Genomic DNA, 14,719 nt, shown 5'->3' on the forward strand with positions numbered 1-14,719 from the left:
TCCGTACAATTATCATCAATGAGACTTGATGCAAGTTTATCCCAACATTTCACAATCTTCCAAATGGATGTTCATTTCCTTTAACTGGTTTTTAGAGAATAATCACCCATTTGGCACAGACTAAATTGCAGGCAACAAGATCCTTGTGAGGCAATCACATGAGCAGGTGTTTCTGTGCCTACTGTTATTTTCAACACTTTCAGGGCTGACGTCAACAGCTCATACTTCTTGTTATTGTTGGCTTTGGTTTCTGCAAAGCTATATCTGGTTAGCTTTAGTTTCAAATTAGTCTTCAGAATCAATTGGGTGTTTACACTCAGAATTGTTTAAGAATAGATTTCTCTGTGTGCATATTATCTCAATACCTGTAGTTGTAGGAAGTGTCAGACACCCCAGTGTGGCTTCTACTTGGGAACATAGTTTTAGGGCAAAAAAAAAAAAAAATCTCTGCAATGGGAAGCTCTGTAGGAAGGAGACAGGAGGAATTAAGGACAGTCTCTATCAATGATGTCAAAGGAGTAGTGATTGTGTCTTACCACCCACTCTCATAACAGTAGTATGTTGCTTTTGGAAAGCAGTTTTTACAGAATGCTATAGTGAGAACCAGGGACTGAACAAACAAATCCACAAACTTTTGTGGTACCACAGACTGACTCTCTTTTCCTAAATTTCTTTCAGTTATCTCATTATTACTAAATAGGCAACTTCTGAAAGGCTGATTTCATCTACAAGTTCAGTTAGGGAGTGTGTGCTCTATTCTGGGATGTGTACACTGCTGGGCTGGGTTCCACACTACAGCGGCTTTCAGTGTGTCTGGCAGTACCCCCATCAGGTGCTGTAACTCCAGCTGTCCTAAACTGCACCAAAGGATTTTAATCACCTCCTGACAATTTTAGGTAGAAAATTTTGCTAATTTCACAACAAAAGACTTTATTCTTCAATCCATATTGTGGCATGCTTGGTCAATATTGAACAATGTTTCTCGAAGAGGTCTGTGAGCCCACAATCAGACCTTCCTTGGAAATGGCAGTATTGTATTTAGGTTTCTCCAGGCACTTAATGTTAGGAAATTCAGTTCGGCTCCTTTATTTTGTTGCATCTTTGAAGAGTCTGCGGAGCCTTAATATTCTAATGCTCCTTACTTAAAAGGGGGTGGGGGTTGCATGAAAGAATTGGGGAGTGAGGAAGGTGACTGGAAAGGGAGAAGAACAATAATTTTGGGATCTTTGAAACAAGCAGCAATGACAGAAAAAAACTTCACTCCTGAATCAGTATCCTCTCCCCAGCACCCTCCCAACACTTTCAGGAAATGGGAATATAGAGGGGGCCAGCTGGAAGTAACCCCTGTAACTTAGCCCCAGAAGTGGCGACAGTGTTGAACTTTGAGCTTCTCTACCGAGGGCTGGCTATCTGGCTGAGCTGCTGACTACTATCTTTCAAAAATTGACAGCTGAAGTATTTGGTCTTGGTTACTCACTGAAGAGGAATGTGTGGAATCACTGCAGAGTAGAAAAAATTACATTTTGAATATTAATGCCTGAACTTTTAAGTCATCTGACTAAAAACAGAAGAGTGATTGTAAGCCCAACCCTAGGTATCAATGTATTATGGTTAGCAAGGAGTTAAGAAGCTTTGTCTATTCAGCAGTCATAATTGAATGTGTAGTTTGCAAGCCTGCCAAATTGCTAAACCTAGATTTCTCATATTAGATAATGTGTAATAAAAGACAGCTGTTGCCAGCATATGCTGTGAATTGCACACCAGTTCCTCATTCATGATTTTTGATGCCATCAGTACAACCCTTAGAAAAGGTTCTGGCTGGGAGGGTTGACTGGGGAACACAGACCTCACTGGTCAGATTTTTGAATAGGCTGCTCACCCTAGGGAAAGGTTGCAGGAAAGGCTTTCTTTCCCAAAGTGCAAAACCCTTGATAAGACCTTAGACACACTTCATTTCACTTTAGGCAGGTAGTTTGGCGTGTGAGCTAGGTTGGACCCTGGGAACATTCCTTTCCACATCACCTGAGTCTGAGAGCCCAGATCAAAAACAAGTAAGCTTTGTGTCAAGATGTGGCACGTGTCAGAGAATTTGATAGTGCTTAATTTATTTAATTTTTTTTGTTTGTTTGTTTAAGTATTAGATGCTTGAAACAGCCTTGCAGCCAATACAGAATGGAAACTAATTTGTAATTTGACTTAATCTGACTTTTGGTGTGGCTGATAACCCAAATCAGCCAGTCCACAGGAACTGAACATCTATTATGCTTCTCATGTTGTGCTAGACAAATATTTTCATCTGTAACTAGTCAATTAGCTAGATAGAAAGGTTAGAAGTAGAGTGGTGGGGAAATCTCTGTAGAGGTTTCAGGTCTGTTCTGTGGATTAAAAGATTTTACGTTTGAATCTACCCAGAATGACTTTTGATTCAAAAGACAGATTTGATGAAATCTTGAAGTTCCTAGTAGATGTATTGATTTCTGGCATAGTAAAAGGGCATTTAAAATGGACAAGGCTCAAAATTTTACTAATAATTTAGTAATTCTTGTCACCATTCATCCACTTAGCAGCCACGTACTAAGGTACTACTTCCTTTGTTTTCTATTAGTACTTTTTCTACACTTTGTTTTGGATTTTTTTTTTTTTTGCTCTTGTCTGTTTTCTTTCGTTTTAGATCTTTTTGAATTTTAAAATTTATATTTATTTATTTAGTTGATAAATAATAATCATACATATTCATAGTATACATAGCAATGTTTTGATACACAGAATGTCTGGTGATCAGATCGTAGTAATTAGCATGTCCATCATCTCACACATTGATCATTTCTTTGTTTTGGGACTGTTCAATATCCTCCTTCTGACTATTTGAAACTAGTACGTAATATATTATTGTTAACTGTAGTTATCCTACAGTATGGAGCACTAGAACTTATTCTTGCTATCTAGCTATAATTTTGTATCCTTTAACAAATGTGTCCCTATCCATTTCTTCCCCCTACCCTTCCCAGCCTCTAGTATCCTCTGTTCTACTTTTTACTTGTATGAGATCAACTTTTTTTAGCTTCCACATATGAGTGAGAACATGTGGTGTTTAACTTTCTATTCCTGGCTTATCTCACTTAACATAATGTCTTCCAGTTCAATCCATGTTGCTGTGAATGACAGGATTTCATTCTTTTTTATGGCTGAATTGTATTCCACGGTGTATATATACCACATTTTCTTTATCCATTCATCTGTTGTTGGACACCTAGGTTGATGCCATATCTTGGCTATTGTGAATAGTGCTGCAATAAACATGGGAGTGCAGATGTCTCTTCGATATAATGATTTCCTTTCCTTTGGATGAATCCCAGTAGTGGGATTGCAGGATCATATGGTAGTTCTATTTGTAGTTGTTTGAGGGACCTCCATACTGTTCTCCATAGTGGCTGTACTAATTTACATTCCCACTAACAGTGTATAAGAATTCCCTTTTCTCCTTATCCTCACCAGCATTTGTTGTTTATTGGCTTTTTGATAATAGCTATCCTGACTGGGGTGAGAATATACCTCATTGTGGTTTTAATTTCCATTTCCCTGATGAAGAGTGATATTGAACATTTTTTCATATATTTGTTAGCCATTTGTATGTCTTCTTTTTCTTTCTTTCTTTCTTTCTTTTCTTTTTTTTTTTTTTTTGAGATGGCGTCTCGCTGTCACCAGGCTGGTGTGCAATGGCACTATCTTGGCTTACTGCAACCTCTGCCTCCTGGGTTGAAGCGATTCTTTTGACTTAGCTTCTCGAGTATCTGGGATTATAGCACTGGCCATCATGTCTGACTAATTTTTGTATTTTTATAGAGACAGGGTTTTAGCATGTTGGCAAGGCTGGTCTTGAACTTCTGACCTCAGTGATCTGCCCATCTAGGCCTCCTGAAGTGCTAGGATTACAGATGTGAGCCACTACACCTGGCTTTGTATGTCTTTTTTTTTTGAGAAATGTCTGCTCAGATCATTTGTCCATTTTTTATTTTATTTTTTTAATTTTTGCTGTTGCAATATTTCTGTTCATTATATATTCTTAATACTAATCCTCTGTTAAATGAGTAGTTTGCAAATATTTCCTTCCATGCCTCAGGTTGTCTTTTCATTCTGTTGATTGCTGTGCAGAATCTTTTTAGTTTAATGTAATCCCATTAGTTTAATTTTGCTTTTGTTGCCTGTATTTTGAAGATTTTATTCATAAAATCTCGTTCCAATCCAATGTGCTAAAGCATTTCCCCTATGCTTTCTTCCAGTAGTTTTATTGTCTTAGATCGTACATTAAGGTTTTCATCCATTTACTCATTTTCAGTTAATTTTTGTATATATAGAGAGGTATGGTCTAGTTTCTTTCTTCTGCATATGGATATACAGTTGTCTGTTTTCTTTCATTTTTAAATCTTGCCACATATTAGATTTTAAAATTTTACTTTATGTATTTTAGTGATTATCTTTGAATTTTTTCTGTGCTATTGAATTTAATAAAGGACAATATTGAATACTGTCTTTACATATTTCTCCTGAACTTGAATATTTAACTTGGCTCTTCAGCCACCTCAGTTGCTTTCATTTTTGTTTAGTAGTTTATTTTTATCTATTTCTCTATTTTTAAGTTTCCATTCTATTCCAGGCCCTGTGCTGGTCAGTGGGTCAGAAAGTAAAACAAATAACATTCCCCAAGAGGCCCAAAGCACACGGATGATTATGTACAGATATGAAGTATTTGATTCAGTGTGCATTTCATATAAATATATACATATATCTATAAATATATATAGCTCTCTATATATGGATATATGAATAATATGATGAATACTGATAGCAAGAGTAATATTTTAAAAATATAAGCCCTTATTTATGGATGCATAAGAAACTTTTATATAAAGAATAAAAAAGCCCTACTTATGATTATAGAATTTGAATTAAGGGTGGAAAACAAGCAGATGAAGATAGTAAAAATAGATTAAGAAAATATGAGTACAATATAAGGGAGAGACTGAGAATGCTTGGAAATAAGTTTGTTGCTCTCTTCTGAAAGGAGACCCACTAATATAAATGAATAGTCCCTGTGCTTATTAATGGTATACACAAGGTACAAAATCAGGTTATAACGAACCATACCAATCCTGGTAGGCATTCCACAGGTAGTGCTTATAAATTGAAAAGAGATACTTTTTAGCAAGACTAGAGAACATTCTTGGGTCTGAGCAATTTATTTCAGTCTTCAGTGTGATATAAGTGAATTGACGCCCAGAACTAACCAAAGAGAAAAATATAATTAATTACAGCAAATGGGTAAAGAGAGATCACCTTTCCATTACATTAGCTTTACTGACTGGTGGCTGAATTCTTAACACTGGTCTATTACAGGAAATTTGTGAAAATGCTGGCATTTGGTACCTGGTAATTCAAATTTCCTACAGTGATGTAGGCTTCACTCCTAAAGCCTGCCTTAATGAGCATTTCATTTGTGTAACGTGTTACATAAGCATTAATATTCTATGTATTTTTCTCCTGGTTTTCATCCTTTACTTATTTTGCTTTGTCTAGACTGACTATGCATTGATCTCTTGATATTTTTTGTGTTCATGTATATATGACAACCATTTTAGGTTGACAATTAAAAGTCGTGGGTTAGCTAGTAGCTTATATTTTGGGCCGTTGAACCAGCACTTGAGAATAGGGCTAATAAACATTTCATGAACAAACAACCAAACAAACAAACAAACAAAAAACAAATGAAAAACCCCACAAAAACAAAAACCTAGGGCAATTTTCCTAAAAAGTAAGTTGCCACCTTTTGTTGACATTTCTTGTGTTTACAGCGGTAGAATGTGTCCTGAAAGCTTAGGTTTGTATGATCTTTTCCAAAAGTACAGAGGAATGAAGGTGATATTATTTATACCATTTATACTATTCTGAGGTTCCTTTCCTTCCTTGGCTGGAAATTGCACTGCATTCTTCCAAAACTATTATAAAAATAAATCATAAGCAGAATTGAGATTTTGAGTTCCTGGTTTCACCTGAATTGTGTTTCTGTGTGTGTCGGTTGTTTAGAGATTATTTTATCCTACTAAAAACAGTAACATAATGAACCATTATAGTAAATACAGTCATTTCATCAACATCTCCAAAAACTATGAAGTATTCAGGTTTCATATGCCATTCTATGTATGCTGTTTTTCTTTGGATTTCAATGTGATTACAAATTGTTATGGTTAATCTTTCAGAGGCTGTTTTAAATACACATCAGAGATGAAGTTCTTTTTGGAAGCTTTGGAGTTTTGCCACATTATATTAACTCTTTTGCCACATTGTATTACTATCTAAGCCTCTCTTAATCTTTTAATTGGAATGCCTAGAATCCTGTCTCCCTACTCTCCTCTGCTATCACTAGAGAACTGAAACGGCTGCCTTTATACAACAATCTCCCAGGAATTGGACCAAAGAGGGTGATAAATAACTGTGTGTGTGTGTGTGTGTGTGTGTGTGTGTGTGTGTGTGTGTGTGTGTAGTGAGAGAGAGAGAAAGAGATGCTTAGAACATTTTACAGTGTATCTTGAAGACCCTGAGATAGCTATATGCTTTTTTGTATTTTTCAGCTTGCTTTAACCAGATCAAGTTCCTTAAGTGACTTTTCCTGGTCTCAAAGGTAAAGAGATTGAATTATTTTTTTTGTCTCTCCCAACATATTTAGGAACACAGCTCTCCAGACTGTTTCTCTCTCTCTCTCTCTCTCTCTCTCTCTCTCACTATCTCTCTCTCTCTCTCGCACTCTTTCACACACACAAAGACACACACACACACACACACACACACACACAGAATCTTACATACTATAATTTACATAAATGTCAGTTATTTTTAATTGTGACAGTTATTTTTAATGATAAATCTGTGCCAAATGTGATACTTTGATTTTCATACAGTTTCTTTTTAAAATCTTTTTATTACAGAAAGCTTGTTACTGTGGAGAAGCAGGATAATGAAACATTTGGATTTGAAATTCAGGTGGGCAGTTTTCACATTTTCTAGGCTTCCACGGAAGAAACTGGCATTGGTAGTGTCATGTTATGTGCAAAGGAAAAATGAAGTTAGGATTAGAGAATGGTAGAGTCTATGATTTTTATTCAGTGTGTGGTTGTTTGGGGATAGTTTTTCAGTGTGTTGCGTACTATTAAGGAAAGAAAACATTGAAGATAACCTAAAACCCCCGAGATATGCTCAGCAGTTTGTGCTTCGTTGCTTCAGTCTTCCCTTAAGTCCCAGACTGATCAGAAATGGTTGGCATCAGCCAGGTCTTAGATAAGAGAGTGAAATATATTTTACAGATGTGCATTTTATATATTTGCATTTTGAATATGTTTTGCATAATCACATTGTTATACTGTATATCAGATTTTAAATATTTTACTTTGACATTCAAGAGACACTCGAAAGACTATGCATCTGTGTGTATGGAACACATATATTCATGGATAGCTCCTGGTACGTTTTGTTACTAAAGAGTTCATATTGTAGATAATGAGAAATTTGTAGCTTTTTTCTCCTAATGACAATGCTTTATAATTGTTATTTGAAATACTTGAGAACATTTGGCTCTACTTGCAGATTGCCTCATGCTGTAGGAAATTTTTAAGTCTTCATAGGTTTCAGCATAATTGCTTAAGAATTTCATTGCTTATTTGCTGTCTGCTTTTTCATGACCACATTTGTAAAGTGGGTGAGGTTGGTCAAATGAAGTCTAACCCAATTAAGTGCAGCAGTAGTAGCTTAAGCATTTCTGGTTTTCTTTTTTCCATAGTACGTTTGCATGTCTTTTGGATGTGTTTTGCATAATCATATTCTTACATTCTGTATCAGATTTTAGATCTTAGCTTTAGTGCTGCTTTCAGAAAACTTTGGTGTGATATCAGCCCCACAATTGGAAAGTCAGTGTGTATTTTAAGATTAGGAACAGGAAGCTGCTAAGCAAAACATGTTTTATGAGTAAAGAAACAAAATGAGACTCAAGCTGCAATGAGGGGAGAGAAGGCACTAGGAGAAAAGAGGATCACTTCTACTTTCTGAATTCTTCTACTTTTAAATTTGGTGAAATCTGTAATTCACCACCGTAACTGGTGAAATCCATTAGATTTTAGAAGCATAGTATTCACTCTTATTCCCCACTTATATGAAACACTCCCTATTCTGTTGTAGAGACACTGCTTTTTGTCACTGTTTCTTTTTAAAGGAGAATTATCCTCAAGGATGTGCAGCAGTGGCTACTAAAAACAGGATAAATGACTACTCACCTTTTTTTTCTTACACTGCTAAAATATATGTCACCACTTTCTTAAGTTTTTCTCCAACACCATAAACACTTATTCTACATGGAGCAAGAGTCAAAACTATGTCAGGCCACAGCACCATTGAACCTTTGTAGATCAACATAAACTAATGGCTATACCTCTAAATAGCAGCATGTATCTGTTACCTCTGTGATGCAGGAACCCATACCCCTGTAAATTCTCTTTGGTATATGTTCCCTATTGTCAAATACACATCATAATCTATTTCCTAATAGTCATCAGATTTGCAGCAGTCAACAAATAGGAGAAATGCTTCTGGGAACTTTTGAAGAGCAGATACAACTTCATGTACCCATACTATGGATGCAGTGTGGATGCATGTTTTGGATCTGGCCTAACACTTTGGAAGAGACCAGATCTTTGGTTCTCCATGGATGCTAGTTTTATGCTATTTATGAGAATCATGCAGCATGATAGGAATGCAGACTTTGGACTCATGCTCACCTGAATTTATATCCTCTCAATGGTTGCCTTATGGGATCCTTAGGAGTTTTAAATGAAACAATACATGTAATGTACATAGTGATGTCCCTGGTACCAACAGAAGATCCACAAATGACAGATGTTAGAATGAAGGTCACTGGTCATGAGAAAGGACAAAGAGATCATCGTGTCTCTAAGAAATACAGGTGATCATTGTGTCACTGGTCCGATAATGTCACTGATCACTTAATGGGAGATAGAAGACTGGGTAATGGAGAGAAGTATCTGATTAATTCTTTCTGTAACTTTGGGGTTTCTGTTTTTTTTTCTCTCTATCCCTAACTCCCAAATTTTACACCCAATGTGAATATATATGGAGGTGTCAGCTACATAAATCATCATGTTTCCACTGCACTGTACTCACTTTGGTCTCTGGGAATGGAGGGTAGAGTCTCACTGCTAATGCGAATTGTTAGAACAGTGGTTTCCCAAAGGAGTGTCAGTTATATCTTTTGTTCATTTACCACATGAACTAGATCAGCCTTTCATCTCCAGAAAGGTCTAGGCTGTACTGAGAAGACCCCTGGCAGGAAAGCTGTTAATGAAGTTTCTGGTAGATGGGAATGTAGTGCATGATCTTTTAAAGTCTCTTCTACATTTAAGATATGGGGATTCTAAGTGCCTTATAGATTGGAAATCCTTTTGAGGTGAACAGACCCAAGTTTCTAGAAGTTGCTTGCATATAGCTGACTTATGGTGTCTCAGGGATTATTGAACAAGAAGGAATGAACATCAGACATTATTTTCTTCACAAGGAAGTAGTACTTTAATGTAGCTTGATTTTAGGAATCAGATGTTTAAAAGACATCCTCAGAACACTGATTTTGCTTTTAGGTGGAACTGGACTTTGTGATTTAAATGTGTGACAAAGAAAATTATATTTGTTATAGGTCATAGGGACACTATATCTTGCAAACATTTATTCGGTGTTTTGGTATAATTAAAAATTTAAAAAAACCCACCACCACTAAACTACTTGTACCTAATTGAGGCAAGAATCGAAGCTTAACTTTTTCTAATTTAGTTGGGTGACTAATGAACCGGTGAGGATTCAGGACAGGCATACCAGAGGGTGCTCAGAAATGAAGGTAATTGAGTCAATTATAGTACTTTTGAATAAATGTAGGGCAGATTGTCATTATGTGCAGAACTCTGATTTAAAATAATTATTGTTGGCATGTCTCCTTGCTGCATGTGTACAATTTCATACTCCTATAATGAGTGTTTTAGCTTGGGAGAACCACTTACGGATTTTTCTCATTGCACTTGCCCATCGTTGTTTTATCCCATTGGGAAATGAGAAACTCAATTTTTTAAAAATAAATATGTAATCATGACAGCATCAGGTGATATCTTGGGCTTGAAAATGTAAAATCTTGAACCACTCTCATTTCACTTTCTCATGACAGATGTCTTTATGAATGGAGTTGGCTACAGATTGTCTGGTAGAATTGCAAAATTGATACCTTGATTCAGTTTATAGTGGAAATCCTTTCCAAATTGTCCTTTGAACTTACCTATTATACTGCTTAATGGTAATTGACACCATTTTATTTTTTGGCAAATAGATGTTGAGTTTTTGAAATAGTAACTATATATCACCTTAATTTTGACAGACTTACAGGCTCCAGAATCAGAATGCCTGCTCCTCGGAAATGTTCACTTTGATATGCAAAATACAGGAGGACAGCCCAGCTCACTGTGCTGGCCTGCAAGCTGGTAACTTACATTTGCTCATGTTAGGACTCATTTAAATAGCAAGAAAATAAAATGTTTTGAGAGAGTGAAGGTCAGGATGTATTTGTTGCCTTGAATTTTCTTAGCTCCTTTATGTTTTTAAGACTTGGAGCTGCTTGTTTCATTTGCATGTCAGGAGGGATTATTTAACTAACCAACATAACACTCATTTTTCTTGGCATCTCCCAGGTGATGTCCTTGCAAACATCAATGGTGTGAGCACAGAAGGTTTTACCCACAAGCAAGTCGTTGACCTGATCAGATCGTCTGAAAACCTGCTAACGTAACTATCTGTCTTGTCCTGTGGGGCTTCAAAATGTTATGGTTTCTCATCATGCCTGATGAGTGAATAAATAGGCTTTTTGTTCAGCATCACAAGACAGAGGGGGGAGGCAGTGCATCGGAGCTTTAGTGCTGGGAACAAACATTATCAGTTCCTTTTGTTTCTCAAGATTCCTCCAACTTGAACACACTGTCAACATCTGAAGTCAGAGGACATATTAGCCCAAATGTCTGTGTGGGAAGGATGGCCTTTAAAATGTATTTTTTTTATGTCAAATCCAATTAAACTGGCACCCATTGTCTTTAAACTGGGAGGAACTGATCTAATTTCCATGGTTGATGTAATCTTGTAGCTAAAACAAATAAAAGGTCAGAAGGGCTGAGTTTTTCCTCTTATGTGACAAGCCACCTGTTTTTCTCCACTAGTGTTCCATTTGGAAGGAAGAATAGTCTGTTCAACCCTTCCCACCCTGAAACACACATACACCACATGTTCCAAATATTTCAAACTTCTTGATGGAATAGTGGCTTTTCTAATTAGAGATTTGATTGACGTTTCTACTATAACAATACCAGCACCTAATAAGTTCTTATTAGGGTAGTTACATGATGAAATTCACTCGTGCATTAAAATCATATTTCTTGAGTGAATATATTTCCAGCTCTGTGATAGGTTCAGGAGAGACCAAGATAAAGACTCTCTTAGTATGTTAATAATTATGGAAGGAAATGACTCAGAAAACCTGAAATTTAAGCAGTGTTTATATTTCAGTTATTGATAACTACCATGAGAAAAGTGCAAAACAGCAGTGGCCTGTCATGCTGGGTAAGGAGGCTGCTACTTTGGCTTAGATGTGTAAAGTGTAAAGATCTTTTTTAGGGAGGCAATATTTGAGTTGAGATCTAAATGAAGAGAAGGATGGTCAAATGAACCCCTGGTAAGAACACTTCAGGCAAAGAGAGAGGTTTCTGAGTTCTCAAAATGGGCTTGGCACGTACAAGAGAAAGAGAAAAAGTCAGTGTAATTGGTAGTTGATGGATTAGAGAGAGTATAATAAGATATGAAGCCAGAGAGTTGGCCTGGGGGCAGACCATGGATCTCTTTGGCCATGCCAACAAGTTTGGGTTTTATTCTGATTGAGGTGGGTCCTATATTGTCTCATTTATTCTTCACAACCACTGATAAGGTTAATTTTATTTCTATTTATAGTTGAAGTGCTTGAAGCTTAGAGAGGGCTTAGTTAAGGTCACACAACTAGTAAGTGATAGGGCTGGGATTTGACCACCTGCTCTGGATGCCAGGATCTGTCCTCTTCAACTACAGCTGCTCATTGGAAGCTGCCAATAGAAAATCTACTGGATGCTCTTCAGCGATTCTGGTCTAAAACTTCAAAGGATGCTTTTGGTGTTTGTTCAAGTAGATTTGAAAGATGGTGGTGGTAAATAATTGAGTCCAACTCTATGGGTCCTATGAGTTGAGGGTAAAGGATGGGACAGTTTTGCTCTAGAGAACCCTGGATCCAAAGGAGAGGAACCATGGCGAGTGTAGGGGGAGCTGTTAGTGGTTAGAGTCAAAAAGCATGTTTCACATGGGTGAAAAGGGTAGAGCACAGGTAAATAGGGGTGGCAGGTAGAGGTAATTTTTGGAAATTCAGGGAAATGAGACAGTCTATACAAATACTGAGGAAAGTGGCCAATGAATGGTTGCAGTTTTGCCCACACACATCTATTACTTCAGCAGGTCAAACTGACATTCAATCACTATTAAACAGATTCATATGGATTCCCACTATTTCTTAGAGAATCAAGATCACCCTAAGGAGAAAACAGACAGCATTTTGGCTTTCTACCATCTGATTATCTCTGGAATGATGTTATAAGAAATAGAGGAAAACTGAGCTCCACGTTTAATGCTTTTACCATGCCTTGAAACATTTCCTTGCATCTTTATAGAGTTACAGCTTAATTACAAGAAGGGACTTGAACCAACACTTTAAGAATTAGTGTGTGATTCATGAATGAAATTTTTAAATCATATTCAGATTGATGGTTTCATAGTCAAAATAAAACCCTTTAACTTGAACACACAGAACAAATCAAATCACTTCTAATGGAACAAGTATTTTATTTTTAGAAATGAGTGTGGTGTAGGAAGAACAGAACACTGGTAAGTTGATAATTCTAGGATTAGCATTTGTAAACTGAATGTTTTGAGATGAAAAAGTCATATGAAGGTTACTATCTCATAGTAGTTGTAGTCTGTTTCTTCTAGTACCAAAATTATATGGAGATTTACAGAGGTAAAGGCTCCTAGAATCCTAGGGCGGAAAGAATTGCTCCCTCTTTCAAAAAATAACATGTTAATCCACAGTTGTGAAAGCCCCTAGTGCCTACTGTTTCTGTCGTTGTGCCCCTTGTGTTCAGCATGGTGTCTAGAATCTGGCACATAGTAGATGCCCAATAAATATTTACCAAATGAGTGAGGTGATTCAGGCCATCCCCACAAGAACAGATTCTACTAGAGATCAGCCATCATTGTCATATGGTGACGTCTATAAAATGAGCTGTAGTTTACAAATTAACTAGGATCCTTTCTTTTAGCCACATTCTCAAGGGGAGTTTTCCCCCATTTTATTTCTCTGAATGTTATCAGAAGATTTGGCCTTGGTCCAGCTACTCACAGTGCCATGAGAACTGTAACATTTATATTTTGTTTTTAGTGTAATGTGTGCTCAAAGTGTAGTACTCCGTAATATGGTACTTATTTAAATGAATCACTCACGTTACTCACTCCCTCCTCTTCTTTTTTTTTTTTTTTTTCTTAAACAGGATAGAGACTCTTAATGGAACAATGATTCTCAAAAGAACGGAGCTTGAAGCAAAGCTGCAGGTTTTAAAGGTAATTTAATTTAATGCAGTGAGGCACATTTTTCATCCTTGAATGTGTGAGTGGTAAAATAAAGATCTATTTGAGGAACTGAGATAGCCCTTGAAAAAGAAATGTCATGATGAATCTGAACTGCTGAATTATCAAGAGCCATGCAATTACCTTTGGAGGAATATCAAATTCTGCAAACCAATATAAATGACTTTCTTCCTTCCTCCTTCTGTGTGTCTATGAGGCTCAGAAAGGCAGCAGGAAGGCACGCCACTCGAACTCTTCATTAGTGCACCTGTGATCTCTCTTGAGTTACATTTTGTTTGGAACTAACGCAAAAAAAAGTCATTATTTCCCCAAGTGTGTCAGAGGGTCTGGGTTTTTCATTTTTTTTCACGTCCTCTTTTGGTGTCCTTCTCTTCTGCCTCATTCTTAAAACCAAAACCTTATCCGTCTAATCCTGTGACTGTCCTTGAATCTGCTTTCGTTGGAAAATACACTAACAACTTCAAAGGAGAAAGAAATTAAGTATCCAAGAGGTAGTAAATAATGGAGGATGTTCAGTGAAAATTCCCTGGGATGGTTTTTTGAAGCTCTGAAAAATCTCAGTTTTCTGGGCTGTTGAGGGTCTCCTAAGCCATGAAGTCCAGACCCTCACTTACGCATGTGAGTTAGAGTTCTAAAGACCTCTCTGCTTGTCTCAGTGACCTCTGCATCCCTATTATCCCACTTGCATGGCAGCGAGGTAGCCAATCTGAACAGAGATTGTAGTTTCCTATAGGCAGGTTGCTCACTCTGGCTTTATTTAGAAATAACTGCCATTTATTAGTTTTATTCATGAAATATGAGTTTATTAATTATTGAGCCCAAGAGAGTGAATTTTATTTTGTATCGTTTTCTTCCTCCACATCTGATTCATCACCAAGTGTTGCTTTTTTCATCTACTTTGGTTTGGATACTCCTG

General features: G+C 36.8%; 1 protein-coding gene across 4 annotated transcripts in view; it reads left to right on the forward strand.

The window, feature by feature from the left end:
* The window catches only part of CYTIP (cytohesin 1 interacting protein), a 77,699-nt gene that overhangs the window by 48,185 nt on the left and 14,795 nt on the right, over positions 1–14,719 (forward strand). For 3 of the 4 annotated variants that reach the window (XM_010330096.3, XM_010330107.3, XM_003921959.4), the window contains 5 exons: positions 6,627–6,676; positions 6,981–7,035; positions 10,475–10,577; positions 10,785–10,878; positions 13,707–13,776. In XM_010330096.3, coding sequence (XP_010328398.3) covers positions 6,627–6,676; positions 6,981–7,035; positions 10,475–10,577; positions 10,785–10,878; positions 13,707–13,776 — 372 coding nt within the window. Of the gene's footprint in view, positions 1–6,400; positions 6,477–6,626; positions 6,677–6,980; positions 7,036–10,474; positions 10,578–10,784; positions 10,879–13,706; positions 13,777–14,719 lie in introns of those variants that run through there. The other variant, XM_074399661.1, reaches the window with a different exon arrangement.

This window comes from Saimiri boliviensis, chromosome 5, assembly GCF_048565385.1.
Source record: "Saimiri boliviensis isolate mSaiBol1 chromosome 5, mSaiBol1.pri, whole genome shotgun sequence".
NCBI lineage: Eukaryota > Metazoa > Chordata > Mammalia > Primates > Cebidae > Saimiri > Saimiri boliviensis.